This window comes from Miscanthus floridulus, chromosome 11 (assembly GCF_019320115.1).
Source record: "Miscanthus floridulus cultivar M001 chromosome 11, ASM1932011v1, whole genome shotgun sequence".
Taxonomy (NCBI): Eukaryota; Viridiplantae; Streptophyta; class Magnoliopsida; order Poales; family Poaceae; genus Miscanthus; species Miscanthus floridulus.
Genome location: NC_089590.1, coordinates 54,903,525 through 54,920,573, shown reverse-complemented (window position 1 = coordinate 54,920,573; position 17,049 = coordinate 54,903,525). Strand labels below are relative to the sequence as shown.

The 17,049-nt window shown below is 46.9% G+C and overlaps 1 protein-coding gene and 1 pseudogene across 2 annotated transcripts; both read right to left on the bottom strand.

Moving 5' to 3' along the window:
• Positions 1-1,936: 1,936 nt before the first annotated feature.
• Positions 1,937-7,157, bottom strand: LOC136491977 (GDSL esterase/lipase At4g26790-like; annotated as a pseudogene).
• Positions 7,158-9,254: 2,097 nt separating this feature from the next.
• Positions 9,255-15,824, bottom strand: LOC136490780 (telomere-binding protein 1-like). Of its 2 annotated transcripts, none has more exons than XM_066486969.1 (10): positions 15,332-15,824; positions 15,000-15,156; positions 14,121-14,919; positions 13,829-13,954; positions 13,584-13,646; positions 13,428-13,507; positions 10,393-10,637; positions 9,990-10,307; positions 9,840-9,903; positions 9,255-9,627 (listed from the first exon to the last, which is right to left on the bottom strand). In XM_066486969.1, exons 2-10 carry the CDS (start codon positions 15,078-15,080, stop codon positions 9,451-9,453), a joined length of 1,953 nt encoding a protein of 650 aa, XP_066343066.1. In that variant the 5' UTR covers positions 15,081-15,156; positions 15,332-15,824; the 3' UTR covers positions 9,255-9,450. The 2 variants fall into 2 exon arrangements, with proteins under 2 accessions (XP_066343066.1, XP_066343064.1); XM_066486967.1 differs by having other exon boundaries at positions 15,419-15,823.
• Between the last annotated feature and the right edge of the window lie 1,225 nt (positions 15,825-17,049).

Genomic DNA, 17,049 nt, shown 5'->3' with positions numbered 1-17,049 from the left:
ATTGCTTTATCTCCTCGCCCGAAGCTCGGCCTCTTCGCCCACTTCCCTTTCGCCGTTGGCCATTTAGGTGTTGCCTTGACTTCACTGCCCTACATCTCGCCCCTTCCATCGGAGGACCATCCGACATTCGCCTCCCACCTACCGAATGGGATGAGCCCGGTGAACACCTACAGTCAACATAAGATGAACGCAAAGACACGGTGAAACAGCATGCGAGTACATGTCGTGGCAAAAACGTGTGCGCCCGCGGCGGTAATGGAACGCGAGGATGGGTTCTCTTGTCATCATATTGCCACCCTCCCGACGTTCTTCATAGTTCTTACTACGTTCGCGGACCCTGAGACCCGCAAGTATGTTAGCGAAATCTTGCGAGCACCTGCGGCCGTCAGTTGGCGGAAGCGCGGTCACCGAGCGAAGGGTGGCACTTTTTGCCTACCGCGACTCTAGATGGTTTGGATCGAAGAGAGGGTCCTCAACACCGGGGGGCTTCCCCCCAACAAGATGAGCGTTTGTATGTTTTACACCAAGTTGTGGAGGCTGTTGATTAAAGAACAGAGAGCTATCACTAAAACTTAGAACTTCATCTATAAATAACTCGGTTGAATCTTTTGACCAGAGGCTAATTTTACTTCTCTAGGCATGTGTTTGAGTACCAGCTGTAAGCAAATAGGACGGCGGTTGCACATGGCAAGAGCTTGGCTCGACCTGAACTACATGTGAACTGAACCTCACAACCTGCATAGCATATGACAGACGCTCCACTGTGCTAATAGTGTGTTGCATCCAGTAAATAAATTATGCCACACTTAACCACCTATATCTAACTGCCACCAGCAATTATGCTACTCCCGTTCCGTTCCAGATCAGATCCCAAGTCTCATCGACTCGACTCAACTCCTCCCAGTCCGAGTGAAGGAAAACACACCTTCCTCTTCCTCCCCTTCAAGACTTTAACCACTTCCAGGTCGAGCTCCCGGCCAGCTGCTCACTCACGCTGCCCGCACCTCACCAGCTCAGTGAATTGATCGACTGCGCGATTACAGCACGAGAGCCAACAGCAATGGAGAGAATACCCAACTTGTTACACCGTCCTACTCTCGTACTGCTCCTGCTGGCGCTCCTCCTGAGTTCCTTGCCAACGGTAGTGGCGCGTGCCACTGTGAAGACGACGTCGGCACGGAGGACGACAACAGAGAGCTCAGGAAGTGGCTCCGGCGGCTACTTCCGGAACCGGAAGCTGCTGGTAACCGCACCGCGGGTGTCCTCGGGATCGCAGCAGCAGATGGACGCCAGCCGCTGGCGGTGGACGCCGCCGCTCAGGGGAGCGAGGGCCAGCCTCGGCCGCCCTGTGCCGGGGTCCCACGGAAACCCGTCTCATAACTAGCAGGTACTACGTGCGAACATAAATCATAACGAGTTCATCCCGGTGCGCACTGTCTCGTTTGCGGGGGTCATGGGATCCATGGTCATCGCCATGTGGATCCCCGTGTTCGGCCAGCTTGCCTTCGTCTTCTTCGGTGGCTGCCCTCACACGTGGACCGGGTTCTCCTCGGCCGCGTTTGCTGACCTCGGTGCCATCGTCAAGCTCTCGCTATCTTCTGGTGTCATGCTCTGGTAAGCAGCATGTACATTTTTCAGGGATACTAACAGTATCATAATAGTTTTTTTATCGATCTTATCAAGGTTTTGATACACCTGTAACACATATTCGTTGCCCTACTTTTGCCTTTACAGTTTGGAATTGTGGTACAACACCATGGCCCGTTCGGCTTACCTTATATCTGGCTCGTTCGGTTTTTTTTTTTCAGTCGGAACCGTATTTTTCTCTCACAACATTTCAGCTAGAACAATGTTTTTCAGCCACTTTCAATCAAGTTTCAACGAGCCAATATTGGTGCTGCTCACAGGGTACATGAAGGATGCAGAGGTTGTACTATTAGTTCATCTGACACAATTTTGTCTTGAAAAGATCACCAAATGACACAATTTGGAATGGAGTGAGTAATAATTAACCAATACACAGTACAGATCAGGAAACCAATAGACGGAATGAAGGTCACGGGATCAGACGAAGCGGCCGAAGGTGGTGTTGATGAGATGGTCGGCGACGAGGCGGCTGGCGCGCTCCGTGGGGTGCACGGCGTCCCAGAACACGTAGCGGTCGGCGTCCGGGCACGTCCCTGTCCCCGCCGGCGCCGCTGCCCACGCGCCGCACGCGTACCCCGTCTCGTAGGTGCCCGTCCCACAGCACCCGACGTCGGCGCGCGCGAAGCCGTGCCTCCCCGGGTCGCGCACCATGTCCTCGAAGAAGTCGTAGACCTCCGCCACCCGGATCTCGGCGCCCGGCAGCTCGCCGCCCAGCTCGCGCACCATGTCCACGAGCGCCGCGTTGAAGGCGCGCGCCGCGGCGTTGTACTCCTCGGCGCAGCGGCGGCCGAAGGCGCGGGCGCGCTCCAGCGGCACGCAGCCCATGGGGGCGAGCCCCGTGAAGCCCACCTTGCGGGCGCCCAGGCCGTAGAGCTCCGTCAGGAAGCCCCGGGCCAGGCCCACGAGGTAGTCCGTGTACTCGGCCAGCGTGAACTCGAGGAACCGCGTCGTCGTCAGCGCGAAGTAGTTCTCGATGAAGTCGTTGGTGCCGATGCTGACGGCGTACACGGCGCCGGCCACCACGGCGTGTGCCTCGGCGGCGCCCAAGTGATCAGCCAGCCGGGACTTGTACTCCCGGAACATGTCCAGTTGCTTCCACATGGGGATCACTCTCTGGATCACCAACCATCACAGTGAGATTATTAGTATCACTTACGGATCCTAGTATTCAATAGCTAGCGGGGAAATCATTATATCTTATATTATTTGATCAATAAAAAAGCGTTTTTGTATGTTAATTTTCAAAGACTAGAAACTACTAGGAGAATTAAATAATTTATTAAAGTACTCTAACACCCACCACTCATTATGCAAAAAATTATCCTAGAAGTACCCTTATACTATTCTTTTATTACCATCACATGTTATTATTGGGAAATAGGTTCTTTATGTTTGGGTAAGTCATTCAATCTTTGTCATGGAAATAAAAGAGACTTAAAGTTACAATTCCCATTATCTTTGGATATCAAATATATTAGAAATATAATGCGTTCCAATATGAGAATTATGAAAAGTAATAAACATAGAAAAAGTTCACAAGCTAAGACCCAATAATATGGCAACTAAGGATTGCGTAATCTGTAAAGGTCATGGTAAAATGTTTATACCCAGCTACCAAAAAGGTATCAACAATGTCGGAGTGATATTCCATCCGTTCTAAATCACAAGTGTTTTGACTTTTCTAGATACATATTTAATTTTTATATAATTACTATTTAAATATTTGTTATTAAATGTGTTGTTTTTTTATGAGTTGTATTTATCCACCTTATATATTCATATTTTAAATCTCTGTATGAATAATTATTTGTTCTACTAAAACTATTGATGTAGCAAATATACACTTGTTATTTAAAAAACAAGTAGGTATCCGAACGCAAATTCAAAATATCTATCTTGTATTTGCATCAGATAATATTTTTTTATATATTTAAATTTAACTCAAAATATGATAAATAATGCTATCAAGTTCGATTTCATCCACGTTGGATACGAATGCGCCCCTACTTGGGACGGACTCAAAAGTAGTTGGTCTTTAATCGAGTAAAGAGGGTGGCCATCGACAATGTGTGTGCGAGTGTTGCCGTACTTGTGTTGCGTTAACGCCGCTCACTGGTACTGGATCGACGAAGGGTTTCCGAGTAGGACACGAGGATTCGCTTGCATGCCGGCGAATGTGCAGCGGGAACCTTGCAGAAAAGTGCTGCCGGCTTTAATTTGGCTGAGCAACATCTGTATCGCAGTAAATTCAAATTCGGTGGGCCAATGGTAGTTGAAAAGTACTCCATTTATATATACTAGGCAGAAAGGAATACTATTACCTCTGTCCAAAAAAATATATAATTATGGGTTGCGTGATAGTTAAAGTACTTATCGTTTGATCAAATTTTTTAGCAAATAGTATTCACATTTATGGTTTCAAATCAATTTATTATGAAAATATATTTTATAATTAATCTAATAATATTTAATTTATATTATAAATATTTATACTTTTTTATCTATAATTGGTCAACTTGATGTACTAAAACACGATACTGTTTCAGAATTGCATTCTTTTGAGGACGGAGGAAGTACTAGTACAATTCTACCACAGTAGCAAGTTAAAGTATCTTAAATTTAATTAACCATATATATAAAATTATAAATAATTATGATATCAAATAAGTATTATTAAACTTTTCATGAGATATATTTTTATAATAATATGTTTATCTAGCACCAAAAACATAAATACTTTTAACTATATAGTTGGTCAGACTTTGAACACTTGAACTAATAAAGTAACTAAAATTGTATTCTTTTGGAACCGAGGTAGTAGCACGTAGGAAAGTGATATTTGTGTGGAAAATTTTCTTATGTGCTATGTACTCTCTTTAACTTTATTATGGACCCATCCTATAGTCAATGCAAGCGTATAAACTTCACATCCTCTTGGTTTTGGAGAGGAGCAGCAAAAAAGCACCATGCGTGGATTAATTTTATCACGCGCCAAGCATTCTTAACACTTTATGTGCCGGATTTAATATTGCATAATAGACGTGTCCTGTGGGGAATACTGTGTGCCCGGTACTGTTCTCATGTACATTACTTTTTCTTACTTGTCAGGTAAGAGCAATTCCAAGAGACTCTAATAAAGATTTTGATAAAAAAAAAAACACTCCAATGGCTTCTTTATTTGGTTATTATCCAAATATAACTATATTCCAGATTTCTCGCTAGCCAAAGAGAGAAAACGAGAATGACTTTCGAGAGTGCACACAAGATATAGAAAAATTATTGGAGAGTGAAAATATAGATAGCGATTTTTACACAAATTTCTCTCTAATGATGATTTAGAGAGTGAAATTTAGAAAGACTCTCGTAGATACTCTAAAAGGCCCCCTTTTTTTTTGCGCAAAGCGCGGGTTACCTGCTAGTTTCTAATATTATTGTTCATTCATGAGAAATAACTTGTATTAGAACAGACGAGATGCAACTTCCTAGTTTCCTGAACCCACAATCTACTATTATATCCTTTATAAGAATCTATAGCTAAACCTACGATGAGACGAAGGAAAACTAAAGATTGGCAATTGCATACAAGGCATTTACCTCTGTTAGTTGTTAATACAACGAGTCAACGAACATCTTCGCTACTATTTTCACCATTCCAAATATAGTTATGCTATAGCCAAACTTCTTCTATATTTGATTAAGGTTGTAGAAACATACATTAATATTTATAAATTTAAATAGAAATGGGAAGAAAACGAATAAAAATGAATGATATTGTAGAAGATGTTGAGATGCACTTACAAAGGCACGTGAGGTGGCAACATCAAGCCCACAGCCGGCGGAGGCGAAGCAAACACCGATCGCCATGTCCCGGATGCCGTAGGCCGGATCAAGGTAGGCCGGCACGAAGGCGCGGCCGAGCCCGAGGGCCTCCGAGTAGAAGTCGGTGGCCACGCGGCCGTTGCTGAACCGCCCCGTGGCGCGCCCCTCCGGCGGGAACGGGAAGTCCCGCCCGTACGGCGGGAAGTTGCTCCGCACCGCCGTCGGGATGGCGTTGTTGTTGCCGGCGTCGACCGTGGAGTCGCCGAACACGATCAGGGCCGTCACACGCGCCTGCACTGCTGGTGGCAGTGGCACCAGCAGCAGGTGCAGGTGCAGGTGTAGGAGCGCAGCGGGGAGGAGGAGGAGACGACGGCCATGCATGGCTGCCGCTGCCGCAACCGCAACCGCAACCATGCTGGTTGCTGGCCCGATCCGGTTCTTCTTGTCGTAGGCAGGGGCAGGCCAGAACCTGAAGGAGGATGCCTTTTTGAACAGGAGGACGTGAAAAAGCGTCTGCATGTTGTATGGGGCCACGCAGTAAAGCCATAGGCGTGATTGCATGGGGTTCTGTGCGGCGGGTAGGTGTGGCGCTGCACTTCCAGGCTTCGAGTACGGACGCAGATTCCGTAGCTTCTTCAATTCAAGTCCTTGTCACCCGGAAACCATATGAAAAAAGATTCCTCGTCACATCAAACTTGTGGTACATGTATAGAGTATTAAATGTTGATGAAATCAAAAACTAATTATACAGTTTGGTTGTACTTTGCGAAACGAACGTTTTAAGCCTAATTAGTCAACGATTGAACAATTATTACCAAATACAAACAAAATGCTACAATGCGCTACAATGACGCCAAAATTCAGCCGGCGCCAATTTGGCCGGCAACTAAACGGGGCCCAAGTCAAGACGTAGCCTAGGGCATGTATGGTTAGGTAGGCCATCCTAGTCTGGCTAAAATTTAAAACCAGCCCAGCTGGAGCCTCACTTGAGCAATGTAACCTAACTATCTAAGTTTAGGCCTTGTTTAGATGCCATCCAAATTTCAAGTTTTTTCACTCTCTCTCCATCACATCAAGAATGTTAGTACTATTCATCGACAAGATGAATCTTTTGAGCCTAGTTGGTCCACGGTTGGACAATATTTACCAAATAAGACGAAAGTGGTACTATTCATCGGGTTCACTTTTTTTCGCAATCTAAACGAGGCCTTATACTCCCTCGTTCCACAAAAGAATGCAATTATATGAAACGTGCCGGTCAAACTAGTACAAGTTTGACCAAATTTATAGTAAATAGTATTAATATTTATGTCCATAAATAAATTTATTATAAAAAAATATTATATAACTAATCTAATGGTACTTATTTTATATCATGAATGTTAGTACTTTTTTATATAAGTTCAGACAAAGTTCAAATGACTTAACTTCTCGAAAAGCAAGAATTGCATTCTTTTATGTACGAAAGGAGTATTAGAATTGCTTTTGTTTAGTTGCCTGGTTTAACCGGTGTGTGGCAGAGGAGCCAGATCTTAGCGATGGGGGAGCCAGATCTCGTGCGGAGTGTGGTGGCCGAAGCTGAGGGAGATGGATTACAAGCACCTGCGCCGGGGCGAGGAGGTAAGCTCCGTCGCTCGCTGCCTTCTCTCCCCTTCCAGTTTCTTGCGGCGGCGATGAAGACGCTGTGGCATGTGTGAGGAGCACCGACAGGTGAGCCACATTGTGGGGTGTACGACCCCGGATACCCACGGCAGATCACATGGGCTGCGCCCCTAAGGGTGGCCCAGCCCACAAGAAGAAGCCTTGCGGGGCACGATTGCTCGGCGCCTTCCGCAAGACATCGGGAAGATATCCTGAAGATACTACGAGATCTGTTAGGATATGTGTGATCCCAAGATTTCTGTAATCAGTTATTACTTTCCGGTTATCTCTCAGATCTAACCGACTTGTAACCCTGCCTCCCGGACTATATAAGGCGGGCAGGGACCCCCTCTAAAATCACGGCATATCATACGATAGCTAATACAAACAAACAGACCATATGAGTAGGGTATTACGTCATACTGACGGCTTGAACCTGTCTAACTCGTGTGTCTCTATTGCCTTCTTGTTCTTGATCTCATGCTCCTCTGTCGATCAATCTACCTTCGTGGGATACCCCTCGGAGGACTACCGATGATATTTGTCGACAGTTGGCGCGTCAGGTAGGGGTGTGCGTGTTGTTTCCTTGTCGAACAAGATGGCTTTTTCCGCAGGCTCTTCGTCCCTTCCGCAGCCTGGCCAGATCTTCACGGTCGGATCCATCTCGTAGGTCATCAACGCTGACGGAGTCGGAGAGCTCCTCGAGCCGGGGCAGATCGGTTCTGCGCCGGCCATCCCCGCACCTGCAACTGCAGATCCGATCTCGGAGCCGATTCCGAGGTCTCCTTCGGCGACGACTCGCCGTCCGCTTCCTCGCTACCAGAGGAGGCCGATCAACAACGACGATCTGATCGAATCCATCGATCGGGTCGGACCGAAGCTCGGCAATTGTCTCTCCGTCGCCGAATCGGCACTGGACACTCTGGTTCAGCGCAAATCACCCTCCGATCCAGATCTATCGGAGGCTGCTCGGGAAACCGCAGGGGTTACGGCCCTACCCTTCGGGTTCTCCAACGCCGCCGCCGCCGTTCACCAACATGCCCCAAGGGGCAAACTCGCCGACCAGGTCGCCGTCCAGCTTTCGCCAGCCGTCAACACGCTACACTTAGGCCGGAGCCCCGGGGTGCACCTCCAGACCACCCCGGAAGAAACTCCGGGCTCCGAGTCTCAGGACTCTACGGAGACCCTCGCCGAAACCTTCTCCGATCAATTCCTCCTTCCACCCTTCCGGGGTGGAGCGATCTTCAACGTCCACATGCTTGTACAAGCCTAGCTCCACAAAAACGCAGGTCCGAGTGTTTACAACAATGCAGCCTCCACCCTTTTTTTTTTTTTGGCTTTCCACGAGCCTGACTTAGGGGCTACCCAGGCATCCAAACACACTGAAACTGCAGTATGGTTATGGAAGCCTGGACAAGAGGTAAGCCAGGCAACCTGATTAATATCGGAGTACCATCCAACGTGGATAGGTCGACAAAAGTTGTAAATAATCCTTGCCTATGCCTAGGGCTCTATTTTTTCTCAACGCGGGAGCGTTCCAGGGAAGCGAAGATAGCGTGGACGTGTTTTCCCATTGCACGGCATGCCGCCATAGCCCTTTCGCGTCACGCCTTAAGTTTTTTTTATTAATATTTTTACATCTTATTTTCAAATAACCTCATCTATTTTTTTTTTATTTTTAACCCTTTTAGCCATGTCAACATGCTTGGCGCGACAAAATTATGCTGCCACACCATATGCGTTTGTACCGTAAGATGTGCCACGCCAGGTAAAACGGAGGGGAGGCGGGGTGGCGTCGCCGGCAAAGCGGTGGGGCCTGGTGGTTGTGCAGGACAAGGGCGGAGGAGTCATGGTGATGCCCCGGCGAAGGGGGGATTAGCGTGGCGGTGGGAGGTGGAGGCGGATCCAGAGGCGAGGAGCAGCCGGAGGTAGGCGGGCGGGGTGGAGGCTTCATGGGAGACGCCATGGATGGCAGCAGTGGCAGAGGGAGGGAGGAGCTGAGGAGGGCCTGGCACCTCCAACATCTGGTGCCCCCACAGTACCCCTTCCATTAGATAGAAAATCTCTAATAATTTACTAGTTAATTATGCTAATTTGTGTCTAATTTGTTTATTATTTCTTCGTATTAATCTATAGTAGTATCTATATGATCTAGAATTGGTCTTTTTATTATCCACAAATGAGAGAACCCCTGGCTTCAACAGAGACCAAAGAGCAGAGCATGAAAAGAACAATAAATGTTGTAAGTATGCAATAACACACAAATTAGTCTGGTTTCTTTGGACATCCCTTCTACCTTGTTTCTATTAGGCACAGCATTTACACAAGGACACGCTACCCTTTCTAGGGAAAGCAAATCTCAGGAAGAAGACGAGCCTTGCCCCGGGGCTTGTCCTGGAGGTGCTGGGACCAGTAGGCCTGCGCTGCGAGGACACGGTCCAGAAGTTCTTGTGGAACTGGCTGACCTCTTCGCTGTTGCGGGGATATACTTGCAGTGTGAACCAGGGTCTTCCACTTGTCCTGGTTCATCAATCAAGTATTTCAAAGTATGTTCGAACACCACAGATACTAAACAGAGAAATGTAAGGTGGCCGTGGCAGAGCACTAGATCACCAACACAGCATTGAAAATCAAACAGAATCACACTACTGACGACTGGTTTTGTAGGTCTTTTAATTGCAACTCAAAATTAATAATGCAAAAATGCGAGCTTATGTTTAAGAAAAAGTCACCTTAAGGTCGACATAGGTCCTGTGCTCTATATTGTCAAAGGCAAGCGTTTTAACAGCTCTCCACCTGAACAAAACAACATCAGGAGGAACACGTGAGCCAACATGTGATCTGAAATAAACACAATTGAAACAAATTCATTGGACACAGACCTTCCAGTCCCAAGCTGTTCAACCGCTCCCACCAGCGCCTCAACCTCACCAACAGTGAAGGGCCTCCTTATGCGCCTTTGCCCAATTTCGGATTGCTTGGACTTACAAAGGGGCACAATGGCTAGAGCACCTATGTCTGAAGGTGCGGGTGAAACAGGGATGATGGCTTGGGAGCTTGCTGATGTGTCTTGTGAAGCCATCTCAACAGGACCATGAACAGAGTACAGATCAGAGAGAGAGCGGCTTCGATAAGGGGCTTTAGACTGCTGGTTGTCATCTCCGACATCAGCTTCAGGAAAAGGTTCTTCACACTTCATCCTGGAAATCATGGAACATTCAAGTTGCATCCTGTCAACATCTTCCAATCATTATACCTAAGAGAACTGTACTGCAAGTCACCTACCTAGCTAATGGCTCCACCATATCTGCAGTGAGGAAATCCATCTGTTCTGGTATAATGACTCCAGAGGGAGACTCTCGCTCACGTTCGCATTGCAACGTGAAGTCTATGTTATTTAGTTTTTTATCATGGCATATCCCAGCTTGACGAAGTGTCTTGTTGTCGTCTTGGATATCCTTTCCTTGAAGAAGAACACCAACGCGTAGACCACCTTCCATTATACTATTGACAACATCCATGACAGTTCTCTATAGACATAGACGGACTACAAACTGTTACTGGGAAACACTCACAAGAAGAAAATATTTATATGCTCTGTATAAGGTACCAGTAAAACTATTGTGAAGACTCATTATTCCACATTGCAATAAACTGTTTGCTAATTCAAATGCAGAAATCTAACATGACAGTCAACTCAATCCAGCAATTGGAGCAAGTTCTGTATTACTAAATTTTGTACCCACTGCAGAACTGTTAGAAAGCCGTATATGGCTGGTCTGGGCCTGGGCCTTGAGGCCAGCCCTTGTAGCTGCCCTGCGTTGGATTTCTTGTCCAACAAGGGCGTAGATTGAGTTGTATATGGTAGAGATACCGAGGTCAGTTCTGTTTCCATAAGCCGCCCCTATCGCTACCTGTATATGTACATGTATCATGTAACCCCAAATCAATCTATAATCTTACGCTGCATACCTTCTCTCATGGTATCAGATTAGTTTCGATCCACACTTCCGCTGCATCAGCCGTGTCGATCCCGGCGTTGCCTTTCTCACGCACTCTCTCGCACTGCGCCCGCACCGCCCATCCCGCGGCCCTCGCCTCCCTGCCGCCTTGCTCAGATGTACAGTTGCCGACCCCAGCCACCTCCAGCTGTCTCCTGGACCTCTGGGATCACCTTTTCAGCCACCTGGACAGATTCCTGCAGCATCACCTCCTATGCCTGCAGCACGCCTTCCTGCTGGTGCCATTACTATTTTGCCAGTTCAGAATCAGCACTCTATGACTACAGGTGCCAAGCACGGTTTCCGGGTCCCGGCTCTATACCATGCAGCACCATTATCTCCAGTACCCAGGACGCACCGCGCTGCCCTTGCTGATCCTAATTGGAGAGCTGCCATGGAAGAGGAATTTTCTGCGTTAGTGCATAACAACATTTGGGATCTTATTCCTCGTCCATCCCAAGCCAATGTCGTCTCAGGCAAGTGGATATTCAAACATAAATTCAAGGCAGATGGCTCCCTTGAACGGTACAAGGCATGCTGGGTGCTTCGAGGCTTCACACAACGGCCCGGTGTTGATTTATCTGAAACTTTCAGTCCTGTAGTGAAGCCAGTCACAGTTCGCACTGTCCTCTCCCTAGCTCTGTCTCGGAACTGGCCTATACTCCAACTGGGTGTCAAGAACACTTTCCTCCATGGCAACCTGTCTGAGACTGTTTATTCAGTGAAGCCTACTGGGTTTGAAGATTCAGTGCATCCCAGTTTTGTTTGTCGCCTGAACAGATCATTATACGGCGACGGCCTCAAGCAAGCTCCTCGTGCATGGTACAGTCGCTTCGCGGCCTTCCTTCTGTCATTGGGATTTGTGGAGACCAAGTTTGATACTTCATTGTTTGTGCATCGTCGAGGGACTGATGTTGTGTATCTGCTGCTATACGTGGATGATATTGTGCTCACTGCTTCCTCCTTGGTTCTACTCCGGCGCACCATTCAGGCTTTGCAGCAGGAGTTTTCTATGAAGGATTTGGGCGAACTTCACCACTTCCTTGGCATGCATGTTCAGCGGTGTCCTACTGGTCTTTTCCTTTCTCAGCGCCAGTACATCTTGGAGATTCTAGCTCGTGCCGGCATGGAAGATTGCAAACCATGCAGTACACCCGTTGATACAAATCCTAAGGTTTCGGCTGCTGCTGGGTCCCCTGTTGAAAACGCTACAGATTTTCGAAGTCTTGCTGGTGCTCTTCAGTACCTCACCTTTACTCAGCCAGATATTTCTTATGCAGTTCAGCAGGTTTGCCTCCATATGCATGACCCACGAAGTCCACACCTTGCTGCCCTCAAGCGCATCCACACCTTGCTGCCCTCAAGCGCATCCTGCGTTATCTTCAAGGCACACTTGACTTGGGTCTTCTTCTTTGCCTAACATCCCAGACGGATCTTGTGGCTTACTCAAATGCTGATTGGGCCGGTTGTCCGGATACTCGCAAGTCTACCTCCAGCTATGCGGTCTTCCTTGGCGGCAACCTAATCTCCTGGTCATCCAAGCGCCAGACCACTGTATCTCGATCCAGTGAGGAAGCTGAGTACCACACCGTGGCAAATGCTGTTGCCGAAGCCACCTGGCTGCACCAACTCCTTCAGGAGCTTCACAATCCTTTGTATCGTGCCACTTTGGTCTACTATGATAACATTAGCGCAGTTTATATGTCCAGCAATCCAGTCCAACATCAGCGCATCAAGCACATTGAGATTGCTCTCCACTTCGTCCGTGATCGTGTTGCTGTTGGTGATGTTCGAGTTCTGCATCTGCCAACATCCTCGCAGTACGCTGATATATTCACCAAAGGCTTGCCTTCTTCGGTTTTTCAGGAATTCAGATCCAGTCTCAACGTCCGCAGCACCGGTGTTTCGAATGCGGGGGCGTGTTAGACAGCCGTATCTGTATATGACTGGTCTTGGCCTGGGCCTTGTGGCCAGCCCTTGTAGCTGCCCTGCGTTGGATTTCTTGTCCAACAAGGGTGTAGATTGAGATGTATATGGTAGAGATACCGAGGTCGGTTCTGTTTCCATAAGCCGCCCCTATCTCTACCTATATATGCACATGTATCATGTAACCCCAAATCAATCTATAATCTTACGCTGCATACCTTCTCTCAAGAATGAAAAGATAAATCCATCAAGTTAAGTGCGCTCTTGCAGCCTTGCAGATTTCATCAATGATACTGTATAGTAAATAAACAGCAGCAACACCAAAAAGATTGGGATGCCAAATGAATGCATGATTGCTTATCAATAACTTGTGTATGCCCATGTAGTGTTTACCTTCAGTGATCCAATGGTTGCATTTTCTGGGACCTTGATGAACAATTCTGGGATGTTGAATGACTTGATTCTTAGCTTAACTGAAAAGAGGAAAACAAAAATGATAAGCAATGGATTCAACAGCAACGAACATAACACTACAGTATCCAAGAATACCATGGTAGTTCTCAGATTCACACGATTTATTTTGACCTCCAGTAGCAAACGATGTCCCGCTACCTGAAACGGCAAGCGACATTTTCTTTTAGTAAGAGAATTAAAACAAGGACTAAGGCCATCAATGCCATGTGGAAGATTGGGTTTGACTGACTCAGTGCGATATAAGAACTTTGTGTCTGCATAATCCTAAAAATCTAAGGACTTCAAATAACCAGGTAATGTGATTTGACAGTACAAAATACCTTCAGTTAGCATCTCTTTAGCAAAAGATGTTGTATGATGTGCTAGCTTTTTCTTCTTGAAAATCGTCCTTTGCACCTTTTGACGTGTGGTGGATATCTTTTTCCCACATAAGTTTAGCTTGCTACCTAGTTGATTAAGATAATCGGTAGCCCTTGATTAGTCCAATTCCTGGATTGGCTAGTAACCATGAAAGTAGAGAGAAGCAAATGGAAACATGGTTGTCTTTATGGCAGCTATGGATCATTTAGTAGTGTAGAAAAAGCAAACATTAACACTGTGGGATTGGCATACCTTTGTTTGACAACCCTCCACAGATCTTTTTTGACGGAATCCCTCCACAAATCTTATTACGTGCTGCCTTCCTTACCTTCGAGGCAAGCAATTTCCTTATCCTATGGTTACCTAGATATTGTGGTTTGCAACCCTTATTTTCTATGGTGCTTGGATGCGGGCACCCAGAAGAATTTTCATCATCATCTCTATCTGCAGTATACCGCACTTCACCCCGATACAAGGAAGAGGTTTGATGTTCCTTGTCATGGCTGCTCAGAGGGACACATGAGCTACTGTCAGAACTAACCAAAGCCGGAGGTTTGCCATCCACATCCATGGAGTCAAATATACCGTAAGCCACAGCATGCCCATCTGCTTGTCTTCTGATCACTTTAGGTTCAGCTTGCTGCACTTGTTCAGGCTCTACTGAACTTGAGGGTCCTGGATGGTGTATTCCATGAGATCCACACTCAGGAATTTTTGCTAACATATTTGATTTCATTGTTAGTGACTCTAATATTGATTCAGCTTCATTTCTTGTCGACGAGTTTTCTGCCAAGCAGTTGTTAGCTTGCCTAGGAAAGGCACTGACACTCCCAGAACCCACATCTTTCTCCATAGCCACATCTTTTAGAGGCAGAATTTCATCGGAGTGTTCTTCCTTAACTGATTTCCTTTTTTTAGCTTTTGCTGCATTGGTATTAGGAACATTAGATGAATTGTCCTGATCTGCTAATAAGTTTCCTGCCACAGTTGCGAGCAAATCAAATGCACACATATCATTCTCATCTTTCTTTCTTCTGGTAGAGCGTTTTCCCTGCATTACAATTGATTGTTAATATGGATTCAATGGGCAAATTGTGGTTAAAGAAAAACACCTAATCAAAGAACATGTACCCGAGCTGAGTTTGGAACACGTGGCATAGTTGGAATTCGACGGCCACGGGATCTATAAACCAATCTCTTGCGCACCATCATATGTTGATGTCACCACCTACACAGCGGGCTTTCACAGACAGCAAAGTGGTACAAAAACCACATCGATCATCTTTCTCTGCACAAAATTAACTCGAATTTAGTAAACATTCACTCATCACAGATCGCTTAAGAACTAGGGACCAGTCTATCACCACTAGAAAATTCCCCTCAAAGAACTTAATCCAAATCATTTTCCACGCGAATTTTTCTGGCGATTGCGAAAATACCCACCAAATTCCTTCCTGTCCTACCTCCATGTAGCACTCTGTGTGCCTCTTCTTCTACGGCGGGCGTAGAAACCAGAGAGAGGCGAGGAGGAAGAGCAGAGGAGTACATGCCTGCAGGAGCGTGCGCGGTGTCTCGGCAACCAGTGTCGGAGGTGGGTATGTAGCTTGGCAACCCCGTCACCTGTTCTCTTTCACGTTGTCGATGGGATGGAGATGTGAGGATCCCTGCGGAAGCTCAGCGGTGAGGTCGGATGAGCGAGCTTGAGCGCGCTGGATGTGCCGCCTGCTTCTCCCCCGACGAGCACCGGTGACTCAATTTCGATAGCTTCCAGATCCTGCGGGGCTAGATGGAGGAGCCAGGGGTGGCAGGGACGAGGAAGAGTCGGGGGCCGGGACGAGAACCGCCGGACACCCTCGCTGCTTCCAGATCTTGGCCGGAGGTGGACGAGCTCCACCGGATACGAAGAGGAGAGAGGGGACTAGGGAGGATAGAGAGAGAAAGAGAGAGCGGGGAAGAGGGGCTGTGATCAGGTCCGTAGGTTTGCAATCTAATGGTACAGTAACCGTATCAAAAAATTCCTCGCTTCCCATTTCCACGCGTCCTATTGGTTACAGAAGACTGAAATCTCAGTTACCTTCAAAGTTCACTCGATCTTGTGAGCATGGTAGGCTATCTTCAACAACGTCACCTAAAATCACCTAAAATACAAGACCTATTCATATTTTGGGTAGCGCTACAGATAAAATATTCAATACATATTCAGTATCTTCTCCAATAACAAGACCCAAAAGAGAATCATTTCTATAAATGGGTTTCAGGAGAGAGGATACCCATATTTGGGTTGTGTCTCTCAGACAACCTAAAATAGGTCTTCCGTATAGGTACTCTGTTGGAGACTGATTTTGGATCTCTCACTACCCATTTTGGGTTTGGGTCTCCTTGTTGGAGACAGTCTTAGAGTTTTAGCTTTTAGGTTCCAGAGGAACTAACTTCCCCGGTAATGCTCTCTACCGTCGGTAGACCGGACGCGCGCCTTAACTAGCCTACGAACCAGGTCTGACCGACCCATTATATTAAAAAAATCTGGACGCTTTCATCGGGACGTAACCGCCTCGTGCCGCCTGCCCCTGCGCCTCGCGCCTCATGTCGGACCCGCTTTGAGTCGTGCGCACCTACGCCTCACGCCGGACCCGCCTCGTGCCGTGCACCCCGCCCATGCCTCGTGCCTAGCGCCGTGCGCCGCCCTCACCTCACGCTGCGCTCCCCCCGCCGGCGTCAACCTTCATTGGACGGCACCAAGTAGATGAATACATGTTGCAACCGTATGTTTCATGTGTTTCAAATGTATGTTACATATGTTTTATCTGGATGTTACAAAGTAGATCTAGTGTTGCATATGTTGCAATGGCTATACACGTGTGTTGCAAGTGTATATTTCAAATGTTTCAGCTGTTTCAAATGTATGTTGCAACTGTTTCATCTGGATGTTGCATATGTTGCAGTGGCTATACACGTATGTTGCATGTGTGTTTTTCAAATGGTTCACCTGTTTCATCTGGATGTTGCATGTTTTCATCTGGATGTTGCATATGTTGCAGTGGCTATACACGTATATTGCATGTGTGTTTTTCAAATGGTTCACCTGTTTTATCTGGATGTTGCATGTTTTCATCTGGATGTTGCATATGTTGTAGTGGCTATACACGTATGTTGCAAGTGTATGTTCCAAATATTTCACCTA